The sequence below is a fragment of the Protopterus annectens genome, chromosome 8.part0 (genome assembly GCF_019279795.1).
Source record: "Protopterus annectens isolate FY-2018-M chromosome 8.part0, PAN1.0, whole genome shotgun sequence".
NCBI classification, from domain to species: Eukaryota; Metazoa; Chordata; order Ceratodontiformes; family Protopteridae; genus Protopterus; species Protopterus annectens.
The window spans coordinates 1970537206-1970553578 of record NC_056741.1 but is presented as its reverse complement, the minus strand read 5'-3'; the positions used below and the strand labels follow the sequence as shown (position 1 = coordinate 1970553578).

General features: G+C 39.6%; 1 protein-coding gene across 2 annotated transcripts in view; it reads right to left on the bottom strand.

The window, feature by feature from the left end:
- The window catches only part of GNAO1 (G protein subunit alpha o1), a 1256657-nt gene extending 1240580 nt beyond the window's left edge, over nt 1–16077 (bottom strand). The window contains exons 1-2 of one of the 2 annotated variants that reach the window (XM_044081504.1): nt 15674–16077; nt 15434–15476 (exon numbers count right to left, since the gene is read on the bottom strand). In XM_044081504.1, the coding sequence (XP_043937439.1) occupies nt 15434–15476; nt 15674–15791 (161 nt within the window). In that variant the 5' untranslated portion in view covers nt 15792–16077. The remainder of the gene's footprint in view (nt 1–15433; nt 15477–15673) is intronic. The other variant, XM_044081503.1, reaches the window with a different exon arrangement.
- Between the last annotated feature and the right edge of the window lie 296 nt (nt 16078–16373).

Here is a 16373-nt window from a genome sequence, read left to right as displayed (position 1 = left end):
TTAAGTAATTTGTTTAACTGTTGTCGGCTGCACACTAAAGTGCGATAGCCTTTTCTGATCATTTGTAGTCATTTAAAGCTGTTTTAAGTGTATTTTTTTACTGTTTTTGCCTTATCTTTTCAAAAAAAACAAACAAAAAATTCCTTGTTTCCCGCCTTTCTAAGCTAGTATACTCCAGTTTTCAGGCTAGTGCTGAATTCAGGGCTGTGATACTAGTTTCTGAGTTGCCCACACCTTACTTGGATAGAAGGAAGTTTCTTTGTTCACCTGTGAGAGAGGGGAGCTTTGAGCAACCTATCTGTCCCTGGAGGAGTGGTTCCATCCCAGAAGTTAGAAGTTTATTGGTCATTTTGGGCTAATTTCTATCTTAGGTTCATAGGTTCATACTAGGCTATCTGCCCAAGGGCATTTATAAGCCTAGCCAGGGTTTTGTGGCTTTCGCCACCCCTTTAGTTTGGAGAATACTATGTCCATTATTTTGCTGTGCCTCTGTCAAGCAGTGACACTGAGATAATCCCTGGGGTATATCTGCGATCTCCCATCCATTGGTCAAGATTTCTCTTGAACAAAGCCAGCGAGGTGCTCTGCCTCACATGTACCGGGATTTTGTTCCACAGCATAGGGAGTCTCTGGGTGATGAATCTGTCCCTCCAGCATGTCCTATTAATAACTGTGTCAAGGTTTAAGTCTCCCGCCCTTGTAGTTCTGAGGGATCTAGATTTTTTGAGGTGAAGCATGTTCATCAATTCTGGGTTGGACATAGCCTTGTATGTCAGGCACAGGTCACCTCTGAGCAGACGGTAGGCGACTGAGTAGAGCTGAAGTTCCTTCAGTCGGGCAGCATAGGACATATTTTTGAGACCCTTTATCCTTTTGGTGAGGAACTTTTGGGGCCTTTCCAGTTGCTGCAGGTGTCGTGTCAGATACATTCCGAATGGGGCATTGTACTCAATCATTGGCCTGTTGAGTGATGAGTACAGGGGGACGATGACTTCCCTTGATCTAGATGCGAATGATCAGGTGGGCAATGTAGAAGGTCTTCCTAACTACTTTGGCAACGTGAGTATCAAATGAAAGGTTACTGTCAACCTGGGTACCCAGATCCCTAATAACCTCTTAATTTCCCTACTATAAAAAACACATTTGCACTGTTTGCCGCACTGGGCAGTGCCAGTTAGCTACGGTTAAACTATTCCCGGCTCCACTAAGTCTCCTCTTCAGTTTTTCCCTTGAAACTAGTCTAACTCTCAACCTAACCACTCAAAAAGCATTCTACTGCCCAGCACTTGCTCAGACCTAATAGCAAGCACTAATATACCCTGACACTGATTGCCCAGCAGGGCAAGGCTCTTTATTCACCCCTCACCATCCAAGTGACTAAGCAGCTCACCCTACTATTCAGGCATGACCAAAGGGCAATTTCAGCTGTACTCTCCAGTCCAGCTGGTGAATCTGGGTATCCTGAGGAAATGTTACAACTGCCTCATGTACACAGACAATCCTCTCCTCCTACAACAAAACACTAACATATGCGACAGATGCAATTATACAGCCAAACTGGAAGCTAAGCTGTCTCCACCCAAGACTGGAACAGACAGTCAAGAGGAGAAGGTTAACATTTGCACCACACCTCCAGCCACACACAGCCCTACTAAAACAGCACTGGCAAAAAATACACATAAATACACAAAATCATACTCGGAGGTTCTAAATAAAAACCTGCAAACGCATCAGAGACCTCCAAAGCAGACACCCAAACACCTGCACCTCTCATCACAAACCAGACAACACATAAAACACAAAATACATGTGCCGCACAATCACAGCCCTTAAGGTGAAATAGCATACCTAAACACTAGTAATAGCTGACTCTATAATCAGGCACACTGATGTCCCACTCACTAGGCTGGACAAGCAGAAGGTTACCATTAGCAGCCTGTCAGGAGCCAGAATCTGCCACATAACACAAGCACTCAGGTCACTCAAGAACAAGTACAAATATGACTCTTTCATTGTTCATGTTGGTGTGAATGACCTGAGACGTACCTCCCTGGACTACATGAAAAGAGACATGGAAGAGCTCTCTGATCATGTAGCCCAGGCTGGTATGACCCTGACCCTGAGTAGCATCCTGCCCTCACCAAGAATGATACCACAGTATAAAGAAAAAATGATCAATTTCAACAATTGGCTAAGCTTCTGGTGTCATTCAAAGGGGATCCAGTGTCTGTCAGCCTGGGACAACATGCTTGACAAGCCACATTGCTTCGCAAGAGACAGCTTGCACCTGTCACCCCTATGCTTTCGAATACTGGCCAAGGCTCTTGCTGCCCCCATAGTGCCTTTTTTAGGCAAGGCTCAAACGTCAAACCCACCTCCATAAACAGCATAATTAACAAAAAACTGAGGGTTATGCAACTCAAGGCCAGGAGTTTAACTCTCAAAATGCACTTACTTGAAGCACTCCTCAGTATGGAGAATGTTGACATCTGTGCAGCAACTGAAACCTGGTTCAAGGATCCAGAGAGCACCCCAGCTGGTTAGATCAGACCATAAACTAATCACTCTGGATGTCCACACCCCACCACCACCCCCAACTAAGGAAACCACAGTAAAAAACTTTTCTAAAGCAATCTTCACCTTACTTAAGACAGAGGTGGTAAGTTTCACAGCTCCCACAATAAAGGATAATGCTGCCCAAGATACAGAAACCTTTACAAGTGCACTCTATGAACACCTACAAGGATGCATGGATGCTGCCATCCCTAGCAAAACATGAATCACTCCTCCAAAAGAAGGAAACCAGTTTGGTGGACCCCTGCCATAAATAAGCTATACAATAGAAAGAGGAAACTAGTTCAGAAAAAAGGCAAATCCCAAGAAGGAAAGACATCCCTGATCAGTATCAGTTAGAAACTAAGGTCCCTCATGAAATCATCCAAGGCTAACTTCGAAAGAAAAATAGCCAAGGATTCAAAAGATAACCACAAAGCCTTCTTTAGCTATGTTAAGAATCTAAGTGGCAACTCACAGATATGCACTGAACTAGTGCAAAATAGCACAAAATATACTGAACCTACTGATATTGCCAACATCTTGGCAGATAGATTCAGTGCAAACTTCATCCCCTCTCACCTCCAAAAGGGCCCACAACAATACTGGAAAAGTGTAGTGTCCCAAAAATCATAGATGCACAGGTGAAAACAGCCCTTTCAAAAGCCAAAAACACAGCGTCAATGGGACCAGATGGTGTCCCAGGCTGCGTCTTACTTGAACTACATAAAGAACTAACCCCCCACATAAAAACGCTGTTTAACCTCAGCCTCTCCACAGACTACGTGCCCATAGAATGGTGCACAGCAACGGTTATTCCTCTCCACAAAGGAGGGGTCACAACTGACCCTGGTAACTATCGCCCCATAAGCCTAACTAGCCTGGTCTGCAAGGTTATGGAGTGCATCATCATGGAACTCATTAACAAAGACATTGGGAACCTCCAAACACTTTACCCGACCCAGTTTGGCTTTGTTAAGGGCAAACCATGCCTACTAAACCTGGTTGACTTCTTTGAAACAGTCACCAAGGCCATAGATGAGGGAAAGGTGGTTCACACAGCCTACCTTGACCTCGCCAAGGCTTTCAACACCATTCCCCACTCAGGTATTACAGAAAAGCTCACCAGCCTGAACATACACCCCTACATCACGAGACGGGTTGCCAACTGGCTTACAGACAGAACTCACACGGTAAGAATAGTGGGCTCCAGGACTGACTCTAAACCAGTCACAAGTGGTGTCCCACAAGGCTCAGTCCTGGGACCCCTGCTGTTTGGCATATACTTCTCAGACGTACAGGCAAACACAGGAGGACTATGGCTAACCAAGTTCGCCAATGACTGGAAACTGGGAGCCATAATTGACTCTCTAGCTGACACGGACATCCTCCAAAAGGGCCTTTCTGAGACGGATACCTGGTGTCAAAGTCATGGCCTCAAGCTAAATACCAAAAAATGCATAGTCGTCCCATTTGGGAAAAACAAAACACCCAAGAATTAACACATAGGTGGCAGCCCCCTTAATACAGAAGAGGTAAAAAGAGATCTGGGGACCCAGGTAGATAGTAATCTTTCCTTTGACAATCATATTGCCAAAGTAGTTAGGAAATCCTTCTATGTGGCCCATCTAATTACTAAAGGGTTCACATCTAGAGATAAAGAGGTTATAGTGCCCCTCTACTCGCCACTCATTAGACCCATAATAGAGTACAATGCCCCATTTGGGATGTACCACACAAGACACTTCCAACAGCTGGAAAGACCACAAAAGTACCTCACCAAGAGGATTACCAGCCTCAAACATATGTCCTATGCAGCCCGACTGAAAAATCTTCGGCTGTACTCAGTGCCATACTGCTTACTCAAAGGTGATCTCTGCCTGACTTACAAAGCCACGTCCAACTCAGAATTGATGGACATGCTCCACCTAAAGAAATCCAAGTCACTGCGAGCCACGCGCTCTAGTGAGCTAAACCTTACCACAACAATAAATAGAACATGCTGGAGGGATAACTTCCTTTCACAGAGACTCCCCATGCTTTGGAACAAAATTCCAAACTACATTAGGCAGAGCCCCTCACTAACACTCTTCAAGAGAAACCTTGACGAGTGGATGGGTAACAGAAAATACACTCCTGGGTAACAGAAAATACACCCCTGGGATCACTTCATTGGCTCTGCTTGACAGAGGATCAGTTAATTAATCAATGGGGCATAAAAAGCCGACACACTCTGGCTAGGCTTATAAATGCCCTCGGGCAGATAGCCTAGTACCTACCTATGAACATATACCAACTCTGAGGTCAGAGGAACTCAGAAAAAAAAGAGAAAAGGTGGAAAGCAGTCATAAAACTCACCTTTTCTCTCTTCTCCAACTGGAGCACAGCACAACATCTTAACCTCAGCCAGTTCTGACATTCTAAATGTAGATCACAGGAACCTCTGAACTTCCTGTGGGGGGGGCAATCTGAGAATCACTCAGCTACTGAGTGGCAGCTCTACACCTACATCTAGGTTTCCAGCCCTGCTTATGTACACTGTCTCTCCTGTATTACTCTTCTTCTGAGTAAGGGGAACACAGAGAGGTACACTAACTTAAGACTTCATACATTTTCCTCCTTTTCACATGTTTATTCTTGCTGTTCTGAGGATAATAACTTTATCCCTCAGACTTTTAAAACTGAACCCCTTTAAATAAACCATACAAAATGCTACACTTTGCCTCAAAAAGTCATAAAGCAAAATATGTGAATAACATAATTATGGAATATCAGATATTAAACAAGTATAATTTCTCAGAAAGCCTATTTACAAAATTTGTTTCCTACGGTGTGCATAACCTCTCCATGAGCACATGTTGTGGATGCTGTGTCCCCATATTTCTTCTAACTTGATATACTGAATCTGAGATTAAACTAACAATGAAATAATGGGAACGATTCTTTGAGGTCAAATTAACATAGATATAAAGGAAAAGTTTGGCTTTCATTCTAAAACAAATATTCCCTTTATCGAAAGTATTCTGGCATCAGAGTTAGCATTATTAAAGGGGTGTGAGAGCTACATATCTCCACATTGGTGGGTGCCGTGGGGCATGCTTCTCTGCAAAACACCTGGGTTATTTATATGCACTTTACTTCATATTAAATGCTTGTATAATTGAATCTGTTCTCAGAAATCAAGTATGATTTTGTAGTTTTCCAATGAATATAAAGTATCCAATCTTTAGCAGATATGTTAGCCTGATTTCGACATTTACTGAGACAAATAAGAAACACAGACCTGACTATATTCCTAAAACTCACCTCTGCTTATCACCTTACTTTTGAAATCATATTTTTGTGTTCTAATACTTCATGTATTTTTTTTCACTTCAGTTTTCATGTATTCTGATATTTTGCACCTCATACGTCATATCGATACATTTCTGACGCACATTTACTTACAAACTGTTTCTCTCTTTGACCCAATTTTTCACACTAACTAAATCTGCTTTAATTTGTCTTCAGTGGAATAAAACATAAGAGCAGTATATACACACAACATATGAATACTTGCTTTACTTTATGCAATTATAGGTACTTAATGTAATGTTTGTAAATATCAAAAAGACGGCAGGCTGGATTCATAAACATCTACACTAAGTGTACATGTTCTGTGTTCAACAGCATCCCTACAACATCTTTTGTGCTTTCTAGTCACTCAGAAAGATTACACTAAGTGTCAATGTAGTCTACACTTTGTGGTAACCTTTATGAATCCTCCTCAATATTTAAGTCTGCAAGAAAATCAGTAGGAAAACTAAAATTAGGAGGAAGAAGGTGGAAGTTATGCTTTGTTATCTATTCACTAAGAGTGGTGTACACTTATTGTAGTCGTTCATGAATCTGGCTGAACATTTTCAGATTGAAAAATGGAAGGCTAGACTATAGTGCATAACAGCTTGAATACTTATATTGATACTTAGTCTGCTCCCCCTCCTGGAGCAGAAATGTACATAGGGAAAAATTATTATTTAGATAAAGGAGTTAGTAGGAGAGGGAGGTTGTCAGCAAAACAATTTAGCCTTGATTTTAAAACAGGCAGGTAAAGTAGTAACTAATCAGTGAGATAGGAGTTCTTTAGCATTTAGTGGCTGTATCCAAGGTATTAAGGCCTAATGTTGCTGTATTCCCAAACAAATAATGTCTCCTCTTTTTAGTGAACTTAGCCAGTCATTAAGGCCAAATGTTCTGACAAATCTACATCCTACCTAATTCAGCAATAAAAGGTAGCTTATAAGCTATTAGAAGAAATCACTTTTTCACACGATTTACCATATGCAACAATTTGTATGCACTGTCATTCATGTCTTATAAATGTATCTAATTGTGCCCATTGGCATGAAGTCAATGTCTATAAATTCTGCCATGTTTTTTATTTTTTAACGTTTAGTAATCAAATCTCCATGTTATATCTATGCTTTCCAAAATAACATGAGAATACAAAATATGAAAATTACCAAAGATTTTTCAATGCTAGGTATATACTCAATATCAGATGTCAAAAATCAAAGCATTGTTTGAAAAAAAAATTTAGAACTAGACTGTGTTTGCTTATTATTTACTTTCATACAGCAGCAAATTCTTAACTTTGGAGAACATGACTGATGCTGTATGAAAGTAAATTCACCTGTGTTTTGTCAAATTTTATCTGCCTGATGCTTTAACCAAATAAATCAAAATGGACAAAGCTTCAGCTCCATGAAACCTCTAAAAAATCACCCCCTCAGCTTTGCTTTCTATAACCCCCATTCAAATATATATACATATAAATGCACATAATTGCATGCAGACACACACATACCACCTCTATGGTCACACAACCACCACGAAAACAGAAAATCACAGGGGGGAATTTGGAGGCTGCCTTCCTACTACTTAGGGTTACCTTTAAGGTGGCAATGGTATTGCTCTACTTGACAGGTAATGGAAGTTTGTTCCAGAGGTGGATGAAATTCTGATAGTCTCTAATGGCCTGGGCATTGAAGTCAGGGAGTTTAAAACTTTTCACCCTGTTTACCCTTGATAAAGTATAAAGCAATGATGAAAGAATTCATATGTATGAATGATTTAGCACCACAATCACCATCTCTCCTAAAGTTTAACAGGTGTATACTACCAATCTATATATGATTGCATGCTGGAGTTAGATGAAATTACTGCCGTTCACATTTAATACAGATTAACTATCATCACCATCTCTATCAAAACATCAACATGTCAGATCTCTCCATAACTCATGTGGTTGATCCACTGGTGCTATAAAGCAGTTTCACCACAAGTAGAAAAGAACAGGTCATGTATTTTGCCACCAGTTTCTGGGACATAAAAATTCTGCTCCTGAAAATAGTCCCACATGAAATCTTGTAAAGAAGGGGAGATTGTTACTTGATAACAAATACTATCCACTATTAGTCACATCACAGATGCAACATATGAGGACTCATTTGTCAACCCCACCAAAGTTCATTTTAAAAAACACATGTAAACTGACCTACTATCTGATGCACCAATCAGGTTGTGGGGTGTGCATTTCTCTTAATAGGCATTGAATTACAGATGGCGTACAACTGGCTTTCATTTCTGGTAGACAATGCAGTACAACTGCCATATACATACACAAGCTAAGCTATGCAGTTATATACATTAAGGGATTCAGAATGTATCATATATTTCAAGGCATGTTAAATTACGCTTTTCAAATAGCTGGTACCAGCATTAAAAACATTAGAAACAAATGAGTTGAAAGCATGCCTGGACAATGCAGAGCCAATACAGAGCTGGAATACTTCAGTTTGGATTTTATCTGGATGACACATTTCACATTAAAATATATGATGATGTTGTTTAAAAAAGTGCATGCATGTAGCAAGTAAAGTGGAACAAGCAACCATTACCTCATACTAATCATCCTTATAAATGAAACTGTTTTCAGGATGCAGTATTACTTCCTACCAACTAAAAGTAAATCAGAGCAGTCACCTAAAGCCAACTGGTAAAAAAATAAAGTCTGGATGTACTGGACTATCCAAACTTTTCAACAGATACACATTTCTGTCTTTTTCTGGCATAGTTCCTTGCAACCTAAACCTAGTACTAAGTGATTTTTCATCAGCACTATAACCTCCTTTTCATTCCCCTATGTCTAGACTATTTCTTTATAGGAGTGCAGCTGACAGCAAAATAACTAAATCCATGTAAAACTACTAGAATGAGTTTTTAAAAAAATCAAGTTCTTTTACCTATTACTTTAACTATAATGTAATCAGCTTTTTTATAAAGTTTAACAACAGCTAACGTCTACTGAAAAAGAGAGACTTCTAACATGTTCTATGACCTGAAGCAAAAGTTAATGAGGGACGCAGAAGGGGAAAAAATATTATATAATGCATCAGTCCAAGAAATGCATCACTTCCTTTCTAGTCAAATAACGTCAAAAAGACAGTAATGGATCACACAGAGTAGCTTTCCTTCCACACATGATCAGAAAGTGTTCCAATTTATGTTGGACCTCCAGTATTATCTAGATATTATGGAAGACAACATTCCATCATCATTAAAATTAAGTATCCTATCCAGATATTCCTTTAACAAAAGAAATTTGATAAAGTTCAGTCTCTGAAGATGGATTCTCTTAGTTCAGTAATGCTATCAATAAATCATGCATACCAGAATTTTTTTTTCATTAAGAGAGCTGGCAAAAGCTTTAAACAACAAAAAAGTATCCTTTGGATTGGAAGAAAGTCACATGTTCCACTAGCAAGCTTATAACACATTACCAGTTATTTTGTATAAAACAGGTAAATAAGAAATACTCAACAGACTGGCCTCTGCAGCCATCACAATAAGCAATAAAAAAATTATGCCCAGGACTAGAGTGTTAATATTGTAAGTAGTTCCTGCTAGGCAGCCAGTTACTTGCAACAACAGTATTGTCCAACAAATCATCCCGTACTTCACATGCCAAACTGGACACTACATCCTTGTGTCTGACAAATCATCCCAAACTTCACATGCCAAACTGGACACTACATCCTCGTACACCTTGCCCTTACAAAAGATGCACCGAGATAAACATATCAATGTAGCTCTGTAAATCAAACCTACAAGGGGAAATGTTACTGTTACTACAGTTAATTCCCTCAACTCTGCCTTCCATTTATCTGAGTCTAGAACTGAAGCGTGTCTTCTGCTATGAAAATATTAGACTTGCACATATGGCACTCTACTTTGCACCTTTCTAATCAGAAAAATTATTAAAATCAAGGGGCCTGAATACAAAAGAGCAAACAAAAGAAAATTGAAATGAACAGTGGACATCATTCAAATATTCATATCCCAACACCCGACTCCCACCACCCCGGGGCCTCAACTGTTCAGCTCCTAGGATACTAGGGGTGTACTAGCTCATTAAATAATCGGCCTACACAGGAAAGGAAAAAAAAATCAAACACATTCTCCAAGGCACATTCTTAAACCATCCTTGTTAAATAAAATAACATGCAAATGTATTCCTAATAATATTTAAAATATATTCATGCATTTAAACCTTTAGGTTTTGGTTTCTAAATTTCAGACTGTATTTTCACTCAACTTTTAAGAGAGATAGTATAACATTTCTTCCCCTTGGTATTAACTTTCTCAGCATTACAAACCTGAACATTTTCTCAATACTACATATGTTAAAAAAGTAAAATTACCATGCAATGGAAATTAAAAAGTGAACTACTAATTTATTGTTTAGCTTTGATTGACAACACATCTAATGTGTTAGCGAACATGAATTTTTGTACATCTTTCTGTCTTCCCTAGTTGCAATTTTACTGGCACATACCCAAAATTAATAGCATGCACAACTTATTGTATAGCACATGTAAAATGTCATCCAGATCAGAGCTAATCCATTAACATAAACTAGTAGCAATAGAAGAAGCTTGTGTGTGTGTGCGTGTGTGTGTACATGCACACACACACACACACACACACACACACACACACACACACACACAAACACACACACAGCAGTGACAACTCACCTCACTTCCTATGTAATTTTGGTGATAATCCTGCTCACTGCTGTGAAGGAATTTTTGGACACAGTTTTGGAAATTAAAACTAGGCTACAAGATACGTATTATTCTGATTCAGTTTTACAAAATAGGCCAAGTCATGGACTTCAACAGTTCAGTAAGCAGGAATGTTGCTAAGACTTCTGAGCCAAGACAAATCATCAGTTATAACACTTATCTAGATCATACATATTATATATACATGCACACTCCTACTAAATAATCAAACAAAACTGGCATATTTTACAATGTCACTAAGTTAATGGCTATTTTTTCCAGGTTTATAGGAATCCATTAAGCATGTTAAGAATTGAGAGTTTTTAGTAGCCTTAGTGATTTATTCCCCAAGGTTGTGGAATGTGGACTTGTACCTATAAAATGATACACAGGGTTCTTGTTCAGAAACACACTAGAGACATTACCAAGTGAACTAGCAGTTTCCTTTTGTAATATCCATCACAGTAACAATACTCTAAAGTTTGAAGTATTGAGAAAGCAAGCAAGAAGAAGAAATGTTAAACTTTCTCCTAAAAGTTTAGAGTAATAATGCATTTTTAAATTTAGAGCAATGAAACAAAGATTTAAATGCAGTATTATATTTTATTTATTTATTCTCAACAAAGTTGCATGCTACTATGTGTGTTTAAACAGGACATGTTAAGAAAATATTTGGAGATAATGTGCTTGATTTTATTTAGTTAAATAGATTTCTTCCCCTTATAAACTAATTACTTAATGAGCCAATACAACCACAAAAGGTGAACAGCTAAGGTGCTGGATGTTGAAAGCAAGCAACCTTTATTTTAGTGCTCCACTATTTTAAACAACGTCTTCTTCTTAAGCCTTTTTGGATTCTTTTATTCTTACCTCTCCCAACATCTGGATTTCCACTCCCACAACTACCTAGGATGCAAACTGTTCTACAATTCTTTTCTCCATATATAGTAGTTCTTATTTACATCCAGTGGGAAAGAACATCCTTGAACAGCATGATGTGTAGGCATTTCAAAAGTACTGCTCAGCTTGAGGTAGTTGTAAACTGGCCACATTGCTGGAGAGCATGTTCACAAATAACCTTAACTGAAATCTAATATTTGTACATGTACTTATCCATGTCACACCCAACACTGTTTTTGCCTTGCCAGAGTTCATGGAATATTTTGAACTGTACAGTCAGTCCCTCACTAAATTATTTTATTTGTGGAAATATATCTCTTCCTGTAACACAAAAATGATGCATTGTGTATCTATTGTTGTGTTTTCTTAACTGAATGAAATAAAGAAAAAGAAGTAAATAAATTAGTTGTATTCTTTTGCTGTGCCTTTACCCATACTCTCAACCTTTTAAAGCAAGAGATCTGGACAAAGCCAAAAATAATGAGGGACAAAGGACCATAAATAGGGACTTTTTTTTTTTAAATATTGCTCTTACAAACGTATAAAGTTGATAGGTTTTGCATTAGCATGAATTTTCTGAAGGATATGAAGTTTGAAATTCAAATGCACATCATTTTCTGATTTCAGTCCTCAATAATTTGCCATTGATTTCCCAGAAAACCAAAATGTTATGAAGAACAGACCAAAAATATTATTGAAAAATCTGGACATTCTGTGAAAAACTAGGCCTATACCTCTCAACCTCTTAATGCAAGAAATCTTGTCAAAGTCTAAAATAATGGGGGGTCAAAGGCCTACAGTTGCCACCTTTTCAAATGCCCACAGTGGGACATTTTTGGGACAAATGTCAGATTTTGTAGGCCGAAACATACCCACAGCCAGTACAAAGGACAGAACTTCACTTTTTTTGCCTAAAAAAAAGTGAAGTTCTTGTAGCATTTTAGTTGCTTATTCTGTTCATTATGGCATTTAGGTGTTTCAGATACAGAATAACTGTTTTATGCAACTATTACATAAAATATAGGAAATAATGTTGTCCTAAAATCTCAGGACATTTGCCATTTTTACAATTTGTTTGCAGGATACAACTGTCCAAAGAGGGGCTGTCCCTCGCAAAGTGGGACAGGTGGTAACCCTACAAAGGCCTTATTGCTCTTATACACTTAGAAAGCCTATATAATAACAGGATTTGTGTCAGCTTGCATTTTCTGAAGGATATGGAGTCTGAAACTCAAATATATGTTATTATTTGGTCATTATTTAGTGACTTCAATCCTCCTTGAGTTCAATGGTGATGGACAGGTTGACAGATGAGATCAGACAGGCGTCCACGTGGACTATGATGCTTGCAGATGACATTGTGATCTGTAGTGAAAGTAGGGAACAGGTGGAGGAGACCCTGGAGAGATGGAGATATGCTCTAGAGAGAAGAGGAATGAAGGTCAGCAGGACTAGGACAGAATATATGTATGTGAATGAGAGGGAGGATAGAGGAATGGTGAGGATGCAAGGAGTAGAAGTGGTGTAGGTGGATGAGTTTAAATACTTGGGATCAATAGTTCAGAGTAATGGTGAGTGTGGAAGGGAGGTGAAGAAGAGAGTACAGGTAGGATGGAGTGGGTGGAGAAGAGTGTCAAGAGTGATTTGTGACAGATGAGTACCAGTAAGGGTGAAAGGGAAGGTCTACAAGAGGGTAGTGAGACCAGCTATGTTATATGGGTTGGAGACAGTGGCATTGACAAAAAGGCAGGAGTTAGAGCTGGATGTGGCAGAGTTAAAGATGTTAAGATTTGCACTGGGTGTGAGGAGGGTGGACAGGAATAAGTATATTAGAGGGTCAGCCCAGGTTGGAAGGTTTGGAGACAAAGCCAGAGAGGCAAGATTACGTTGGGTTGGGCATGTGCTGAGGAGGGATGCTGAGTATTTTGGGAAAGAGATGCTAAGGATGAAGCTACCAGGTAACAGGAAAAGAGTAAGGCCTAAGATAAGGTTTATGGATGTGGTGAGAGAGGACATGCAGGTGGTTGGTGTGACAGAGCAAGATGCAGAGGGCAGGAAGAAATGGAAACAGATGACCCACTGTTGCGACCCCTAAAGGGAAAAGCCAAAAGAAGATGATGAATCCTCCTTGAGTCCCCAGAAAAAACAAAGATTCTATGAGAAACAGACCAAATATCTGACGCAAAATACTGGACATTTTGCGAAACTCTGTACATTTGAGAGGTAATGTCTGTTGAGAAGTATGCTTTTAGCTGATTCTCAATTAAAGTTTCCCCCTACCGATGATACAGCCGACATCTTCGGGGTCAGAAAACAGTCTCGTTTTCCAGCCCAGTAGTCCAAATGGTAACATTTTCACAAGGCTTGGCAGTACACTTCGGCTACTGTCGTCAGGAGTATTCGAGGGCTTCCTATCTGTCATTGGCTCTCCATCGTGCCATACACGACAGCCAATGGAACAGCCGAACAGGGCGGGACTGCCGGAAATTAACGAGATTGGCCGAGCGTCGCCGAAGTGTCTCGGTCTCTGCTGGGCGCTGTCCACCACTTGAAGTGGCTGAAACCTAGGATCGACAGCACAGTGGAATGACCCTGCCAAGTTCTTAGACCCACCCTCCCCGAAATAAATAAATAAAGGAAAAATGTGCTACTCTCAACAGACAGTCTACCATCAGAATGCTAAACCGGGAACTGAGATTGCTTGTGGTACCTAGCGCATACTAGCAACACAACGATGCTCACTCACAGTTTGTTCAGACTGAATCCGTGCATATCAAAACACATCCACATTCGATAAAACTGTTATTTCAACAACTACAGTGGAGTGTTACGTTTTTTTGTGTGTGTGTGTGAGCAGATGCAAACAAGCTATATGCACATTTCTGTGCAAAAATACAGGTATACACACGGATGCACCCACACATACTGACAGTGCTATTCTCTCTCACTGTTCATCTAACAGTTCTACCAGGAAACTGATGCCCTAATTCTCTCCTGACTTCCCTTTGGGATGCAATTATTTCAACCATTCCTGTCACTTTAAAAACGTCATTTTGTTTATGCACAACAGAATCCAATTAATAAGAGACTGTGTATGTATACTGTCACAGCAAGTCAATAGAAAAATCAACATTAAGCAACAATTAATAAGTCTTTGTAAAAATACATTGCTAAAATACAAATCAGGGTGGCGATACACACGTAGAGTAACGGGACAGACAGCTACCATGGAAAATGGCCGGAAATTAGGGCAGGGCTTTTACAAAAGAGGTTGTACCAGTTGTCTCCTGCTATATCCTTTACATAAATTTAATTGATGATCCTCAGACAATTTTTTTGCCAATTAATTAGGAGAGAAGCTAAAATCTCGAGTGAAAGAAGCTTTAAATGGCAGTGAGCTTTGCATCTTCAAATCCGCATTAAAGGCAGATTTTTCAATAAATACCAGAGAGCAACCCCAGAGCTCATGTCAGGAGATCAAACATTGAAAAAAAAACAGAGAGGGGGAGAGATATGGGAGATAAAAGCTTGGCATTAAGCTTAATTGACAGTGTGGGGTGTTTAGTGGTATTGCCAGGTTACATCTGTATCATTCACTTTAACAGAAAAATAACCAGGAAAAAAGGAGGGGGAGGACAGCACTCAGTTCAGCACCACACACATGAACAGCGGACACACCTGATGGCACTTCAGTCACTGAAAATAAGAATATTGCACAGCCCAGATGTTCCTTACAATATCAATGCACAGATGTGGCAGCAAATCCAGACTAAGAAAATAATTCTCCGATAAATATGGCGGACCCTGTCATTAATATACAACTAGCCTTGAGGGGAGAATATAGACTGGAATGGAGAAAATATTATACTTACTTCATTTGCTTTACGATTGTGCTTTTTCCTGATTCACCTGCGCCTGTTTGGACAAAAAAAAAACATGCTGAGTTTTATATAATAAAATAAAGGCAAAATGACTGTGAATAAAACAGCTGGTGGGTTAATGGAAGAGGGTCTCTCTTCACCCTCAGTAGCCAGACATGAAACGTGAATGGCCGCGAAACAATTTAGAGAGCAAAGTAAATGCAATATACATTTGCTCTCCAAAACACCTACCTAGCAGCAGAAGCTTGACATCTTTTGCGGCACTGAGTCCATCTTCCTTGAGGTTTTTTTCAATCTGCTTGCTCCTTTCCAAGGCGGCTCTCTCCTCTGCGCTCAGTGTACATCCCATGGTTGCAAACCTCAGCTTGCTCTCTCTTTCTCGGTATATAAAAAAAGATGGAGGTATAAAATTTCTCCCTGTTCTCTCGGTCGTCAATCAACGCATCCAAAGGGGGACCCTGAGCGGCTGACGGTGGGCTAGATCTCAGGGGTAGCTTTTTTGCTGGAGGTTCAGGCTGGGGTCTCTAATGGGCGGCGGCGATGGCTGAAAACGATCGCATCGTTCAGCTGATTACAATAAAGAGAAAAGAGAGAGTGCGCCAGGATCAGCACTGACTGACAAGTTCTGTGACGTCAGGAACGAATGGAGCATGCTCAAAGAATACCCCTTCCCCCTCTTTTATTACAACCATCATACAGAGATTTGTAAGTTTGGAAGTGCAGGTGTTTCTATTCCAGAAATTCATGTTCCGTTATCTTAGAATATTGGCCGAGTTTTATAAAACAGTGTCAGTTCTACAAATAAACATATTATGCTGCACTTATAAGTAAAATACAAAAAAGAAGACTGTAACTGACTGAAAATATGAATACATGTCAATAATACCATAATCTCACCCATATGATAGTTAAACTAATCTCAGATACAAAA